This window comes from Myotis brandtii, unplaced genomic scaffold, assembly GCF_000412655.1.
Source record: "Myotis brandtii unplaced genomic scaffold, ASM41265v1 scaffold18, whole genome shotgun sequence".
Lineage (NCBI taxonomy): Eukaryota > Metazoa > Chordata > Mammalia > Chiroptera > Vespertilionidae > Myotis > Myotis brandtii.
In genome coordinates, this window is record NW_005356674.1 from 7,994,435 (window position 1) to 8,011,111 (window position 16,677).

The 16,677-nt window shown below is 51.0% G+C and overlaps 1 protein-coding gene across 2 annotated transcripts in view; it reads left to right on the forward strand.

Annotated features, from left to right (window-relative positions):
• The first annotated feature begins 1,028 nt into the window (after positions 1-1,028).
• The window catches only part of GALNT15 (polypeptide N-acetylgalactosaminyltransferase 15), a 33,417-nt gene continuing 17,768 nt past the window's right edge, over positions 1,029-16,677 (forward strand). The window contains exons 1-3 of one of the 2 annotated variants that reach the window (XM_005863623.2): positions 1,029-2,444; positions 11,656-11,822; positions 14,039-14,243. In XM_005863623.2, the coding sequence (XP_005863685.1) occupies positions 1,915-2,444; positions 11,656-11,822; positions 14,039-14,243 (902 nt within the window). In that variant the 5' untranslated portion in view covers positions 1,029-1,914. The remainder of the gene's footprint in view (positions 2,445-11,655; positions 11,823-14,038; positions 14,244-16,677) is intronic. The other variant, XM_005863621.2, reaches the window with a different exon arrangement.

Genomic DNA, 16,677 nt, shown 5'->3' on the forward strand with positions numbered 1-16,677 from the left:
ATGCATGGGATGGGAAGAATAGCAGATTAGATACTACAGAAGAAGAGATTCGTTAACTTAAAGACATAGCAACAGAAACTCGGAATCAAAAATGGGATTCAGAGAGGAAAAGAGTAAGCTACTAGTAAGTGAGAGGCTTTATTAGAGTGTGGCTTCTAATTGCAGGCCCTTTAGGTCTGCTCCTGGAACCTGACTGGTATATGGGACCACCTGGGAATTTCCTTTCCTTTAGGACAGCTTTAAACTGCCATCCCATGATTATGTGCTGGGTGGAGTTCTTTTAGGGCTGATGCAAACTCTAGAGCAGGGGTCCTCAAACTTTTTAAACAGGGGGCCAGTTCACTGTCCCTCAGACCGTTGGAGGGCCGGACTATAGTTTAAAAAAAAACTATGAACAAATTCCTATGCACACTGCACATATCTTATTTTGAAGTAAAAAAAACAAAACAGGAACAAATACAATATTTGTATTTGCATGTGGTCCGCGGGCCGTAGTTTGAGGACCCCTGCTCTAGAGCAGTGGTTCTCAACCTTGGCTGCACATTAGAATCACCTGGGAATCTTTTTAAAATCCTGATTTCTGGGCCTCATCCTCCGGAAATTCTGTTTCTTTGTTACTAATGTTGTGGCCTCACCCCATAACAAATTCCAACCCCTGGCCCATGATTCCCAAGCCCTTTTCCTGCTACATATATTTTTTTCCTTAGCACTTACCACCATTTAACCCACTGTAGATTTTAATGAATTATCTGTCTCTCCCACTAGAATATAAGCTCCATGAGGAACACATTTTGGTCTGTTCTATTCATTGCTGCACTCCCAGTCCCCAGAACAGTCTGGGCACATGGTAGGTGCTCATTAATATTTGTTGGTTGAATGAAGTTTTACAAATGAAGGAGCATGCCACTCTGCTTCCAGTAGCACTCCCCCTCAGTGGCCAGCACATAGTAGGCATTCAGATGCTCTTGTGGGCAGGGGAGCATCCCCCCCCCCCCACTTTCTTCATTTTCAGAAGGAACAGGTAACAGCTGTGTCTGGGAAGGTAGGAAGAGTCCGGTCTCGCTTCCCAGATCACCTGTGGGAGGCTGAGGGTACAAGTAGACAGCTAGCTCTTTGCATGTGCAGCCTTTCTGAAATCAGGAGGGAATACTCTTTCCTGCCCCTGTGGGTGGGGCAAGAAGTCTTCCTAGGAACAGGATTCAAATCTGTGCCCCTGGCATGTTTCTGTTTGGGTCTGGTCCTAGCAGTGACGACTTTAATTTTCCTCTGGAGCTGTGTTCCATGGGGTGTGCAGAGCCTGGGAACAGTGAGGGCATTAGGACCAGGAGCGAGGCGCATGCCTGGCTCGGGCTGTGTCTGGCAGAGGGCTCTGGGCTGCGCGCGGAGCTATGTGTGAAAGGAAATCAGGCACTGCCTGCCGGCTTCTCATCTGTTGATCTGACCTGACTTGAAGCGTCCAGCACGACCGCTGTCAGCACTGCTGGAGGGAGGACTCCCAGCTCCCCCCGGACATCGCATAGCAACCTGACCACTCGTGCAAGGGGGGAAACGAAACACACGGGATTAGACACCTGAGCAGAATGGAATCATTGCTTTTTCCCAAGGAGAAAAGGGGGCCAAACAATTTAATTTGAAGTCCCCGTGAATGGGCTTTTCGAAGGCAAATAAAGAAATCCACGCAGAGAGGACCCGGGGTGGGCCTTGGGTCCCGTGGCTTTCAGACTGTAAGTGGGAGCTGGCCTTACACACGCTGTTGGTACATGGCAGACGGCATCAAAGGAGCAGGTGAAGTGATTGTCCAAACACTTCCAGGTGGAACCAGGAGCCCAGTTCTGCTGCAAGCTCGCGGATCCTGGAGCAGGAGGCGACAGCAAACTTGAACATGACCTGTTGCATTTGGCAAGTTCCGGCAACATGCTCCTAAGGAAGCGATGCAGGCACGGACCCTGCAGACTGCAGTTCCTGCTGCTCTTCCTGATGCTGGGGTGCGTGCTGCTGATGGTGGCTGTGCTGCACCCTCCCCCGCAGGCCCTGCACCAGGCCGTCACAGCCCAGGCCGCCCAGCACAGCCCTAACGCTGGGTACCGCCTGGACTTTGGAGAATCCCAGGAATGGGTGCTGGAGTCCGAGGATGAGGACCAAGAGTACGGGCCCTTGGAGGGCCTGCCGCCCTTGATCTCGCTGCGGGAGGATCAGCTCCTCATGGCCGTGGCCTCACCCAGGGTCCGAAGGAACCAGAGCCAGGGCAGGAGAGGTGGCAGCTACCGGTTCATCAAGCAGCCGAGCAGGAGGCTGGACCAGGAGGCTGCAGAGAAGGACTGGGGGGCGGAGGAGGAGGACCAGGAGGCATCTGAAGAAGATGCGCTGACCACGCTCAGCCTGGAGGAGACGCTCAGCGCCCGCATCCCCCTGCAGAGGGCGCTGCCCGAGGTACGGCATCCGCTGTAAGTAAGGCCCCTGCTTCCCCTTTGCCAGGTACTGGGGTGCTATCAGCAAAGGCGGGGTGCAAGCGTTCTGCACTCTGCCTCACTGTCCCTAGGGCAGCGCCTCTCTAGGTGTGGCCCCTGGACCAGCAGCGGCAGCATCACCGGGAACCTGTAAGAAAAGCAGCCTCAGACCCCGCCCAGACCTCCCTGAGTCAGAAACCCTGGGTGGGGTGCCGGGGTCTTATCTAACCAGCCCTCCAGGTGAGCACCACCTTCCTAGAGAGCAGAAAGGGCGCAGCTCTTACTTGCTCCTTCTCTTCCCCACCCTGGGTTCTAGTCCTTCTGTCGCTGGCTTAGCAGGTCAAGCAGCTTTATCTACGGAACGCAGAGGGGCCCGGGGGCAGATGTTCTCCAAGGCACCTTCCAGTTCTCACACTGTGGCTCCTGTCCATTTTGATATTATGGTTGTTGTCAGTGTTCGATTTTATTTTGGGTCAAAACAGCAATTGCAGCTAACACGTGGGTGGGTCTTGCCATGTGCCTGGCTTTAATCTAAGAACTTTTCACATATTAGCTTACAAGGGCCTTACAACTCTGTTGGATGGGTGCTAGTCTTACCATCATGCCTATTTTATAGGTAGGAAAATAAGGCACAGAGAGGCCAAGTGACTTCCCCATAGTCACACAGCTAGCAGGTGCCAAAGCAGGCCAGTCTGCCTGAACCGCCACTCTATGCCACCCTCCTTAGTCCACTAGACTATAAAGGGACGATTCCAGTGCCCAGGAGCACTGATGCCATCTAACCCGGCAGGGGGACCGCACCCTAGGAGCAGGGTGCGAAGTGAGATGACATGCTGGCTGTGCCCAGGAGATGATGGGCTCATCTTGTACATGCCTGCTTCCTCCCCCGCTTCCCACCATCACCAGGCTGGCTGCAGAGAGGGGAGCAATGCAGCTGGTTAGTGTGGGTGATCTAGGTCCCTACCCTATGAGCCACAGGTCTTCCCAGAGCCCAGAGAGTTTCCTGGGAAGCAAGCCCCCCCTCCACCCCTCCTGGTGAGAGGATCCGCATAGAGCAGCAGTTGGGAGCAGGACCACGAACTCCTCAATCCCTCATGGCTACTCGGCCACTCACTCTCAGGATTGTGCAAATGCAAGACAGCACATGGGAGGGACGCCGTAGAGCAGCAGTTGGGAGCAGGACCACGAACTCCTCGATCCCTCATGGGGTCCTCTCTGCCTGGCTACTCGGCCACTCACTCTCACGATTGTGCAAATGCAAGACAGCACATGGGAGGGACGCCTCCTTACACTGTGTGCCTGGGTGTCACACTCACCTCCCCCTCATCCCAACCCTGCTGTTATGACTTCAGGTCTTGGCTTTAAAAGCCCTTTTCAGGAAACTCCCAGGCCCAGCCAGGCCCAGCCCCTTGCAGTTTTGTGCTCTCTGGAGTGTTAACTCATCATACTCATTACATCTGAAGCTGAATGGGCATTGATGTGTTGGCTGTTCAGTGCCTGCTTCCCCTGCCATGCAGTGAGCCCACAGGTCCCAGCACACAGTAAAGAAATGATTGCTGAGTGAGTGAATATAGTTTTAAAATTCTGTTCAAACATTTTTTCACTGGCCTAGAGCAAGAATGAGTATCCTCATTTTGTAGAAAAGCAACATTGCCTCAAACAAGAGGTCTGATTACCAAAGGGGTGTGTGTGTGTGTGTGTGTGTGTGTGTGTGACTATGTGTGTTGCATTATGCAAATGTGCTGTGCACATGCATATCTGTGAGTGCATTATGTGTGTGTGCGTGTGTTGTGTGTGCTTTGTGTGTGTGTGCATGCGTTGTGTGTGTATTATGTTGTATGTATATTGAATGGGTTGTGCATAGTACATGTGAGTAGCACAATATGTGATGCCCGTGTGTGTTGTGTATGTGTTGTGATGTGCACAGGTATGAGCTGTTATCACTTGATTATGTGTTATGGATGAGTTAGTATTTATATGCACTGCAACATGCATGATGCATGTATTATGTGTTGTGCTGTGCACATGTGTCATGCATACATGTATGTTTTGCAATGCAATGTTTGTTTTTCATGTTTTTGTGGTATGTGTGTACATGTATGTTATGTTGTGAGCCTGTAGCAAGTATATGATGTGCTTGTGTGTATATTGTGCAAGTGTGTGCATTGCATCTGCTTCATGTGTGTGTTACAAATGTATTGTGTGAGTGGTATATGTGTACATGTGCAAATGTGCTGTGTGTATTATGCATGTGATGTGAAGTGCACGGATGTGTTGTGTGTATGGTGCAAGTGTGGGCAAATTTATGGCGTGTGTATGTGTATAAAAGTGCTGCGTGTGTCATGCTGGTGGTATGAAGTGTGTGGGTGTGTGCTGTGCATGTGTGTGGTGCAAACATGGGTACATTTTGTGTTGTGTGTGATGTGTACGTATGTATGTGTACATGTGTGTGTGGGATCATGATTTTAGCACTGAAAGCCCCTACAGGTCCCAGGCAAACCTGGACAGTTGGTCACCTCACCCCCAGCTTTCCAGGGTTCTCGCAGCCCCCCTCCGCGCCCCCCCCCCAGCTCTGTCTGGAGGTGTGAGGCGCCCTCTGCTGGCTGCAGCTGGTCCATGTAGCCTGTGCTACCCAAGACTTGGCTGCACTTCAGGCACTGGAGCCTCCCCTTCCCAGCAGCCCTCTAGAATACATAAGGGATTCTCTGTAAGGTGAGACAATAACCACCTCCCCCCCTCCCCCACACACACCCCACACACACCCTCCCTCCAGGGTGACAGGACTCCCCTCCTCCCACCTCTTTAAAACCAGGCCAAAATAGACCCATAAAAGAACAGGTGTATATTAACCACCTACTATCTGCAGGCCCTGCACTGCTGCTTTCTCTCCAGAACCAGAACACTAGACATCCCACAGCTCTGCCCCTGCTGTAGTGAGCCACGTACCACCATCAACCCCAGAGCTTCTTGCAAGCCCATCCTGACTCCTAACCCAGACAAGCTCCGCTGACCCCAGTTCCCACACCACAAGCCCAAACAGGCCCTGGCCTTTGCTCATTTCACCCATCCAGGCCACAGGCCTTTTCTAAGTACCTGTAGGGTCATTGCCGGAGGTCAATGAAGATGGGGCACAAGGAGAGTTACCAATAATGCAGAACCAACACAGAAAAAATCAGTGTAAAAGATCAAAAGGCAGTCTCTGGAAGGAGAGGTGAAACTATAGTGAACATTTATTGAGCACATACTATGTGCTAGGGATTCTACCAAATGGTCTTCATTTGTTTAATGTTCATGGCTTGTCTATCTTACCTATAAGGTAGGTAATAACATCTCTGTTTTATGGATGTGAAATCTGAGACACAGAAAGGTGGAGGGACTGGGGCCAGGTTATGTGACCAGGTGTGTCTGACACCAAAGTCATGCTCTTCATCTCCATGTTGTACTTTCTGGGCAAGTCACATGGGCCGGAAGCATCTCAAGTTTTTCCATCTATAAGATGGGGAGCACTCACACCGACCGGTCCCACAGGGAGACACAGCAGAGTATGTTTATCACTGAGGAGTTGGGAGCCACCTGGGCATTTCATCACAGGGCACAATGAAACACAGTGGGATGGTTGTGCTGTGCGTGCGGAGGAGCGGGTCCTGGGGGCAGGGGCAGGCATGAATATGTAGATGAAATAAAAAGAAGGGCCCAGGATGGAGCAGGCTGAGGACTAAGATAGGCTCCGCCCTTCAATGCTGCTATCAAAGGTGTTGACAGCTCTCAGCTCTCTTCCAGGCTTAGCTCTCCTTTGATCGTCCTGGCATCCAGCGTAGGACAATTGATGTCCTGGATCAAAGAGGCTCCCGATGGAGAAAGTGCTTTGTGGTCTCTCCTCCAGGCAGTGGCTCTCACACGGGAGGGAGCTGCATCAGAACACCTAGAGGCATGGCCTCCACTCCCATCCAGCATAAGACAATTGATGTCCTGGATCAAAGAGGCTCCCAATGGAGAAAGTGCTTTGTGGTCTCTCCTCCAAGCAATGGCTGCATCAGAACACCTAGAGGCATGGCCTCCACTCCTACAGTTTCCGACTCAGTAGGTCTAGGGTGGGGTCTAGGAATTTGAATTCTGTGAGTTCCTGGTGAGGCTGCTGCTGCTGACCTAGGACACTCTTGATGCTGAGCAGGTTGGACAGAGACGTGCTTCTCAAACTGTACGGTGCATGCAAATCACCCGGGCATCTTGTTCGCACGCAGGGTCTAATTTGACAGGCCAGGGGTGTGGCTCAAGGTGCTACATTTCTATCTCACTCCCAGTTGGTACCAGCACTGCTGGTACACAGACCATACTTTTGATTAGTAAGGGGCTACATCACTGGTGCCCGAAACTACGTGCGTGTTAGATTCCCACAGGTTGCTTATTTAAAACGTAGGTTTTCAGACCCGGCCACTGCAGACTGCATAGTTGCGAGTTGGAGCCCAGAGATCTGAATTTTTAGAGGTGATGCAAGACAGTTTGGGGAACCACTGGTATACGAAGTGAGTGAAAGTGAGTGGAGAGGTAGTAGAGTTCTGGTAAGTTCCATGGAGGAAGTAGTGCTGGGATTGGAAAGTAGAGAAGAGAAGCAGAGAGGAAGAATAGTCCCCCTCCTTACCGGGGGTTTTGTACTTGAACATAAATGTCCTACCTGCTTCCATCAACTCGTAAACTTGTGTTTATGGTTGGGCCCATGTTACCCTGGTTTATATACTCACATTGTGACTAAATCAAAGTCACATGGAACAGTGGGCCTGGGGTTGAATCCTGGCATCACCTCTTCCTGTGTGACTTTGTATAATCACTCAACCACTCTGAGCCTCAACTGTAAAAGGGAGGTAACACCCTTGCAACCTGGGGTTGAATCCTGGCATCACCTCTTCCTGAGCCTCAACTGTAAAAGGGAGGTAACACCCTTGCATGAGGTTATAGCTCAAATCAGACAAAATGTTGATGAGTTTTCAGCCAGGATTCAAGTCCAAACAGAAGTTGCCCTTATCGTATTCTTGGGCATAGGACCCAGGAGTGGGCTGGAAAGATGGAGAAAGGTTGAAGCAGGCAGCTGTGGGCTTCACATCATTGTCCTTTCTCTGACCAGACAATTATGTTCTGCCCCTGGGGCTGCTAAATAAATCACAAACTCGGGGGCACACTGGAATTATCTGGAAAGTTGTAGAAACTGCTTACATATTTCCAGGGGGCCGGGATCAGAGCAAGGCCAAGGATGGCCGGAGTCCCTTCAGAAAGGGGCTGTGAGACTTCAGAGGAGGGGACTTCGTGCCCCTTACATGACTTGTCTCCACTGTGGGGAACACCAGGCTGGCCGCATCAGCCTCAACTGCAGGCTCCAGCCCTCCCCACACTTCTCGCTCATCCGTAAGTTCCTTTGTCCATCCCTCTAAGGCAGGGGTAGGAATGTCAGGCCCGTGGGCCGTATAGGCTCACGAAATCATTTGGTTTTAGGGGTGAGTTAATTAAATGTTTGACCAAATACCAGGCTAATTTTTAAGTTGATAATTTTGTATGGCCTGAGAATGATGTTATCAATATCCAAATGGCCCTTGGCAGAAAAAGAAATCCCTACCTTTGCTCTAAGGGATCATCTCCAGGCTGTGTCCCAGCCCTTGTCCCCCAGGGCCTGGCTCAGAAGTTGGTGTTCCCAAGATGAGCCACATCAACTACAGCCCAAGATGGGCTGAACATATCCTCAGAATGTCGGAAATTGGCTGTAAGGTATTACTCTCCTGTTGGTATCTGCAACCAGCCTATACACTCCTTGAGAGCAAGAACAGTGTCTTCTTTCATTCACTGAACAAATATTTATTTAGCAGTTATTAAAGGTGAGAAGGTGAGCAAGACCCAGCCCAGCCCCAAGGAGCTTGGGGGACACGGGGGAATACAGACAAGCAGCCAGGCCGTTACATGGTGGGCTCAGAACTGAGATATGGAAGTCCCCTGAATGAGGTGCTCTGCTGATCTGGTAGGAGCTGGGGGTCAGTAACCCCAAAATAGCTTCAGAAAACCGTGCAGAAACCTTTCTACTGTGGCCTGGCAATGGGAAGGCGGTGGGGCGGTGGGGCGGTGTTGCTGCCACAGCCAGGCCATCTGGTGCAACGCTGTGACTCACTCTCTTCCAATCACCATCCAAACGCGTTTTCTGAGCTCACAGGGGATCCTGGAGCCGCGTGAAGAGAGGGCAAGCATCTGTGCGTAAACACAGCCCGTGATCTGGGAGAGTGAGGATACAAAGCTAACATTTCCTGAGCAGCTCTCTTGGGCCAGGATGATCCCCTTTAATCCGGGCAGCACCCCCGGGCTGCAGAAGGATATCAGCATCCTTGTGCTTGCTAATTAGGGGGTGTAGACAGCAGAGCCAGGATTCAAAGCCAGGCTGATTCGATTCCAAAGCCCTAGATCTTATCTGATAGGAGCTGGGGGTCAGTAACCCCAAAATAGCTTTAGAAAACCATGCAGAAACCTTTCTACTGTGGCCTGGCAATGGGAAGGCGGGTGTTGCTGCCACAGCCAGACCATCTGGTGCAACGCTGTGACTCATTCTCTTCCAATCACCATCCAAACGCGTTTTCTGAGCTCACAGGGGATCCTGGAGCTGCGTGAAGAGAGGGCAAGCATCTGTGCATAAACACAGCCCGTGATCTGGGAGAGTGAGGATACAAAGCTAACATTTCCTGAGCAGCTCTCTTGGGCCAGGATGATCCCCTTTAATCCGGGCAGCACCCCCGGGCTGCAGAAGGATATCAGCATCCTTGTGCTTGCTAATTAGGGGGTGTAGACAGCAGAGCCAGGATTCAAAGCCAGGCTGATTCGATTCCAAAGCCCTAGATCTTTCCTCTCCCCTGCTGCCACTCAGAAGATGGACAAGTGAGGTCAGACTGGGCCTTTGGACACGTGGGTGTGTGTGTACAAACTGAGGTAGTAAAATATGCACCAGCTATCTGGTTGAAGGACAAAGAAAGTAGCTAGCCCCATTGTTTAACAATGAAAGTATATATTTATCCATGGCTCCTCTCCACGGTCACGTGCGCACTGCCTCATTGATTCTCTCAGCAGAGCTGCAGCCCAGGTAGAGCAGGGGGACCATGCACCCCCACCTGGCAGAGAGAACCTGAGGCCTGGAGACCCTCAGGCAGGGCCAGTCTGGTTGTCATTCTGCCTACAGGTCCATCATCACAGGTGCCTTTAGATGTTGAAAGCTTGGAGTCCTTGAGACAACCCCTTTCAAAAGCAAATACCCCTCTGAGGAGAGATGTGGTTTTAACAGCTAAAACCTAGAAAGAAGCCCCTTGGAAAGGTATTTTTAGGGAAGTGCCCTTTGTGAACAATTGCGAGCCACACCTAGTTCCATGTATCAGGTTATTATACTGTGGACTCACTCAAAATCTTGTACAATGCCAAGCAAATACAGAGCTTCCTATTCACCTGGATAAAGGAGGGAACCAGCCTCCTGGCAGAGGTAACACCATGCACCCCTTCTATCCAACCATGAGCCAGCAAAGCAGAAAGTGCATGACAGCTCTGAAGGGAAATATCCAGCTTTGCCATTTATTGATAATGTGGCCTTTAATGAGTATTGCCTTCTAACGAGCCTCAGTTTTCCCATCTGTAAAATGGGGTAAAATAGCCCAAGCCACAGACTTATTACAGGGTGAACATGGACTTAAGTAAGTGAAGGGCCTAGCACAGTGTCTGGCACATTGTTGACATTCATAAATGTCTAATCCTTGTCCCTTCTTCAATAATAATAATAAACATTTATTATGTGCCCGGTGCTATGCTAGGTTTTAGGAATACAAAAATAAAGAAATATGTCCCTGCCCTTAAATGGATGACAATTACTATTCCTCAGACACTTATGTACGTCATCCTATGTAGGTCTCACAACAGCTCTAAGAGATTGGTAACATATCCTTCTGCTGTAGGCAGCGAGAATGGCACCAGGTGTTAGACCGGTGGGGTCAGACCAAACCTTGGTTCAGCGACCTCAATACTTGGGTTCTGGCTAGGAAAGAACTCAGAGTCCAGACCCAAACTATAAGAAAACATTTACTGGGTAAATTACAGCGGTAGACAAAGTAATTCCTACAAGAAATGGGCTTAGGAAACAAGCTATAGAGGTAAAGTGGCCAGAATGGCACCAGGTGTTAGACCGGTGGGGTCAGACCAAACCTTGGTTCAGCGACCTCAATACTTGGGTTCTGGCTAGGAAAGAACTCAGAGTCCAGACCCAAACTATAAGAAAACATTTACTGGGTAAATTACAGCGGTAGACAAAGTAATTCCTACAAGAAATGGGCTTAGGAAACAAGCTATAGAGGTAAAGGAAGGGCCCTCCGAGCTTGGGGCTGAGGAAGCTAAAGGTAATGTGCCTGGGCCCAGGAGGGGGAGGGTAAGGAAAGGGGGAAGCGAAGGGAAGGGAAGGGAAGGGAAGGGAAGGGAAGGGCACACTGGGTCCTCTGTCCTAAGGGTTTTAAGGGTGGAGGTTTTAGGGGACGTCCCCAGCAAAGATCTCAATAGACTATTCAGCAGTTTTCCAGGTGTGTTCTTTCAGAGTTGTGGTCTCCACTGATTGATTGGCCAGCACTAGGCCAGGGGTCATTATTCAATGCAGCTGGTCCTGATATCAGCCAGGGCTGGTTTTGTTGCTTATCTGGGCCTGGAGCTGAAATACAACTGAGGCCTAGATGTTATCGATAGGGAGGAAAAGTCACCCTGGGGGAAGGTCCACCCTACAATTGACGGTCCATCGTTAGGCACCTGGGACTTTCCATCCTGGTGACCTTCTGTTCCTGGCCCATTGTCCTTGCTCTGCTCAAGTCTGTCTAACTGCCTACGACAATTCATTCCCATTTTTACAGATTAGGACAGTCATCTGCTGAGAATGGTGGCAACACCACTCCACTCTTCTGAGAAAGGCATGGATTAAACACTGGAAAGGAGCTCTTGGGCTCCGAGGACTGGGAGGCTGGGAGGTGGTACACGGCACTGCTGTGGGGGCGACCTGGGCTCTCTGTGTGGGGATTTTAAGAAAACTCAGGGAGAGCTGTAGAGTTGGGAGGCGAAGCATGTGGTTGGAGCAGCCACAGCCAGGGCCTGGGGAGTGAGTTCGAGGACGTTGGACACTTTTTACGGCCTTTCTTCCCACGGTCCCCGGTTGTCGTCCCTGCAGGTGTCTGCAGCAGCACCCTGAGGACAGCCTGCCCATGGCCAGCGTCATCCTCTGTTTCCACGACGAGGCCTGGTCCACCCTCCTGAGAACGGTGCACAGCATCCTGGATACGGCGCCCAGGGCCTTCCTGAAGGAGATCATTCTCGTGGACGACCTCAGCCAGCAAGGTGGCTGTGGGCTTCCTCCAGGCTCCACCAGGCGGGAGGGAATCCTGGGGGGTTCCCATGCAAACACGGGGGTCTGGAACCTGTTTAGGAAAAGTTCCCAGAAGCGGACCTCCAGATGAGAATTCAGGTGCAGGTAATTCATGACTTCCGAGCCCCCGGGACCACCAGTTCAGAAATGGGGGAACAGGATAGAAACCGTGAAGAAGACGAGCAAGGTGAGAGTCTCGGGAACGTCGCTCCAGCCTGGGCCCCTGGGATCTCTCCCCTGAGCCCTGACCTCCTCACAGTCCCACTCGCTTCCCAGGTGAGGAAACTGGGGTCCAGAGAAGAGAACTGACCGGAGCTGAGTTATGCCAAGTGCAGCGGAGTCAGGCCCAGAGCCCCAACCTGCAGATTCTGCTCGAATGTTTCCACTGGCAGGAAACTCAGGAGTGGGGACCAGCCACGGCATGGCTGAGTACCTAAAGGACGATGGAGACAGAGGAACCCCCTGCCTGACTTCCAGGGCACAGGTTCTCAAGAATCGCTTGGCAAGCTTGTTAAAACTGCTTTCCGGGCCCACCCCAGAGTTCCTGGGCCTGGTATTGGGCTCAATACAGTGGGGCCTTGACTTACGAGTGTCCCGACTAACGAGTTTTTTGAGATACCAGCTGTCTCTCGGCCGATTTTTTGCATTGAGTTGATAGAGTAATTTGAGTTAACGAGCTCCTTAATGAGCTCCTTAATGAGCTCGGTCTCGAACGAATTAAACTCGTAAGTCAAGGGCTTCCTCCAGGAAAAGTTCCCAGAAGCGGACCTCCAGATGAGAATTCAGGTGCAGGTAATTCATGACTTCTGAGCCCCAGGGGCCACCAGTTCAGAAATGGGGGAACAGTTCAGAATGGTGGCATTTCTAACAAGCTCCAGGTGATGCCAATACTGCTGGTCTCTGGACCAGACTTTGAGAGCACCACTGCTCTAGTCTTTGGCTGGGGCCTGAGGACTATATTTCTGGCTCAACTAAATGGCCTACAGAGCCCTTCCTGGCCTTGTGGGGAGATCAGACTGCTCCAAGGGAAGCCAAGCACTTGTGAGGTCTGCAAAGCGCTTTCTAAGGGGAAAGACAGAGGACAGGACAGAGTGGCCAGGTGCCTCTTAGTTCTTCCGAAGTTCCTCATGCTGGGAATTCAGCCAGTCTGGCCCTGGCAGGGAGTCAGATTAGTCGAGGCCTCAGGAGTGCCCAGGGTTACTGAATCCCATCAGCTGCATAGTAGGCAGATGAAAGAGCAGGTCCTGGGCTAAGCTGGGTTGGCTGATGAAGGTGCCCAGAGTCTCTAAACCAGCGGTTCTCAACCTGTGGGTCGCAAACAATGAAAATACATCCTGCATATCAGATATTTACAGTATGATTCATAACAGTAGCAAAATTACAGTTAAGAAGTAGCAACGAAAATAATTTTATGGTTGGGGGTCACCACAACATGAGGAACTGTATTAAAGGGTCGCGGCATTAGGAAGGTTGAGAACCACTGCTTTAAACCCTCAGCTGGGGCCGAGTTCTCTCAAGAGCACACCTATGGTCCCTCCCCCGTCAGCTGATGAACTGGGGAGACTTTTCTTCTCCTTTCGTGTGTAGAGGCAAAGGAGCTGGGCCTTGGGGATGTGAGCTACCTCCATTGTCCTCAGCTCCTTCTGCTTTCCATCTCCACACGTGGAGTGTGGCTGTTGGCCTCATAATCACAATGATGCTGCTCTACCTCTGGGCATCACATCCATATTTTGGGCAGGAAAAGAGTGAAAAGGCAGAGACCAGCAGAGTTTAGAAAGATTCGGTAAAACAATAGTTTTGTCAGCATCCTCTTATTTGTATATTTTTACCAGAATTGGATCAAAAGGCTACTTACTAGCAGCAAGAAGTCTTGGTAAGTAAGAGCTTCTAGCTGCTCTGAACAGAAGCAAGTTTCTGTTAATACAGTGGAGGAGAGAATGAATGTTGGGGAAAGGACGAGCATTGCTCAGTAGAGGGGCGTCACCAAGGGGCCGGTTCTCAGACGTCCAGGTTCAGAAATTTTAACAGCTTCATGAATAGAGATCCTCCTCTAGGGAATGAATATGGAGCTAACAAACTTACCCAAAAAATTAATTACAAAGGAATAAATCAGCACAACATTTACCACTGAGAAATGCACCAGTCCTGTGGTGAAATGTTGTACTGACCACGGCCCTGTCGGTTCCAGGACAGCTCAAGACCGCTCTCAGCGAGTATGTGGCCAGGCTGGAGGGGGTGAGGCTGCTCAGGAGCAGCAAGCGCCTCGGTGCCATCGGGGCCCGGATGCTGGGCGCCACCAGGGCCACTGGGGACGTGCTGGTCTTCATGGACTCCCACTGCGAGTGCCACCCGGGCTGGCTGGAGCCCCTCCTCAGCAGAATAGCTGGTGACAGGTAATCACCCACTGGGGTTTGGGGAGCCAGAGGTGGGAGGAGGGAGAAACGGTCTAGGCGTTGGCCTGCGGACTGAAGGGTCCCTGGTTTGATTCCGGTCAAGGGCACATGCCTGAGTTGCAACTCAGTCCCAAGCAGGGGGCGTGCAGGAGGCAGCCGATCAATGATTCTCATCATTAACAAGCACAGGGAAGTCAATAAAAATAAAACTATCTTAAATATATTGAGATATACTTTGAAATCAATAAAAATATATTTTTTAAAAAAGTACTGAGTTCAGGGAGGGTAAATGAGTCATAGAGATAGCCACTTGACAGCCGGGCTGTTCCCTCTGCTCCTTTATTTGGACATTTAGGAAGTCAGTATAATATCATTAAGCCTTATGTATACTAGTAACCCTACTGGACTCTTTTCAGATGCCTCAGGCAGATATTTTTGGCACCATTTCACAGGGCAGTGGGGGTTCAGGGAGGCGAGCAGGTGTGTGAGGCCTGCACACACTCTGGAGCTGTTAGACACACTCCGGATCTACTGCTCTTTTTATTGTATATGAATTTTTAAAAAAGAATTGGAGAAGCGGATCGGGGAGAAACATTTAGTCGTGCCCACCCCTGGTTGTGAGACATGCGTTAAAACAGTGATTAAAACCAGTCCCTCATGATGTCTGCTTCTCACATCGGCACCATTTTCACAGAGCTGGAGATTTCTCACCCTAGGCGGAGGGAAAAGAACTTGGCAATACCTCTGTTTCCTCAGCTATAAATAAAACGGGGCTTCCTGAGAAGGCTTCCATAGTTAAGAGGTGGTGAGTCCATAAAATTCTAATTTCCTGGCTCTTCCTCTTCTCTCTCTCTCTCTCTCTCTCTCTTTCTCTCTCTCTCTCTCATATCTTCCCACTCCCCCGTGTGCATCTGGTTCTTGACCCATCCTGGCTTGGCTCCCTGCTCAGGTCCAGTCTTCTGTGATCTGACGCCTGTGGGTCGCCCCACACCCCGTCGCTGCTTCCTGTGCACTCGGTCTTCTCTGGCCCCAGCGTTAGGCTTGCAGGCCCTCACAGGTGAGGTCTGAAAGAAAAGCCACCCAACGGGGTCTGCGTTCTCATCTCTTCCCACTGCATGTAGTGATGCTCTGTGTGCTGTGGCCTGGGAGAGCGTCCCCTTTCAGGGTCTGCTGTACTCCCCCAGTGGCCTTGTCCGGCGTTTCCTCACCTCCTGTCAAGCAGAGCAAACTGGGAGAAGCCATCAGGCACAGCTCCTAACAGCTGCTGCTCTTTGAGAGAGCAAAGGGCCCAGCTGCCTCTGAGGCTCCAGGCAAGAGGCGTCTGTCAATAGGTGAGGACCTGTTGCCCCCAAAGCAAGGAGAGGTCTTTAAGAGCTTTCATTAACAAGGTTGGGTGGGAATGGTGAGCAAACAGTGTAACAAGCCACAACTCAACTCTTTCAAAGTCATGGCTCTCTCAAAACCCTGGCCAGAGAATTCAGGGCCTGGCGACTAGCCCTGGTTCCCCTGCCCACAGAACAGGCTGAGAGCCATATGGCAATGTGGTATGAATTGGAAAAAGGAGTCCCTTCCTCATGACCCTTTACTCCCATCCCTCAGAAAACGTGTCATAATATACTCCTTTTGCTAGAACAAGACACCTTAAGGCTAGCTGCCAGAAATTCAGAAGTAAACATGCAAATGCACAGTGCCTATGGTATTTGAGGCGTTCCTTAGGTGTGGGCATGCACAGCCTTCATAACTGCACCCAGCCCCAGACAGTTTCTCTAGGAGCAAGGCTTTTAAGGCAGTCGTAGGACGTGGTGCTTGGGAGCTGGCTTCTGCATAAAGGAACAAGGATGAAAATCTAGAGTAGCTGCCAACTGCGTTGTGCTGACTGCCCTCTGGTACCCACGCCAAGGAATGAGAGTCAGGGCTCGGGAACAATGAAGATTTCCAAGGAGGAAGAGGCACGCCCTAGCGAAGTGCTAAAAAGCGCTGCCATCTTATGGGTGATCCTGGCTCAAGAGTCTGTCCACGCTGTTTCCCACGTGAAGATTAGGCTGGTCCCCTATCTTAGAGACACCAGCCCTAAGGTCACTGAGTGTTCAGCCAGGGCTCAGCCTACTCAGTGGGGAGAAGCAAGCCAGGGCAGGGTACAGACCACCTCCCACCTCTCTGCCCTTTGAGGGGTTAACTGACAGAAGGCAGCCTGAAAAATCCCAGGTGAGTGTGTGTGAGTGTGTATATGAGTGAGTGTGTGAGTGTAGAAGTGTGAGTGAGTGCATGAGTATGTAGTGTGTATCAGTGAGTGTGTGTATGAGTGAGTGTGTGAGTGCAGAAGTGTGAGTGCATGAGTATGAGTGTATGCTGAGGAGCAGAAGCGGGTCCAAGATGCCTCCTAGCCCAGCAGAAGAGCAGCCTTCTGTGGGTCTTATGCTCCAAGACCCATCTT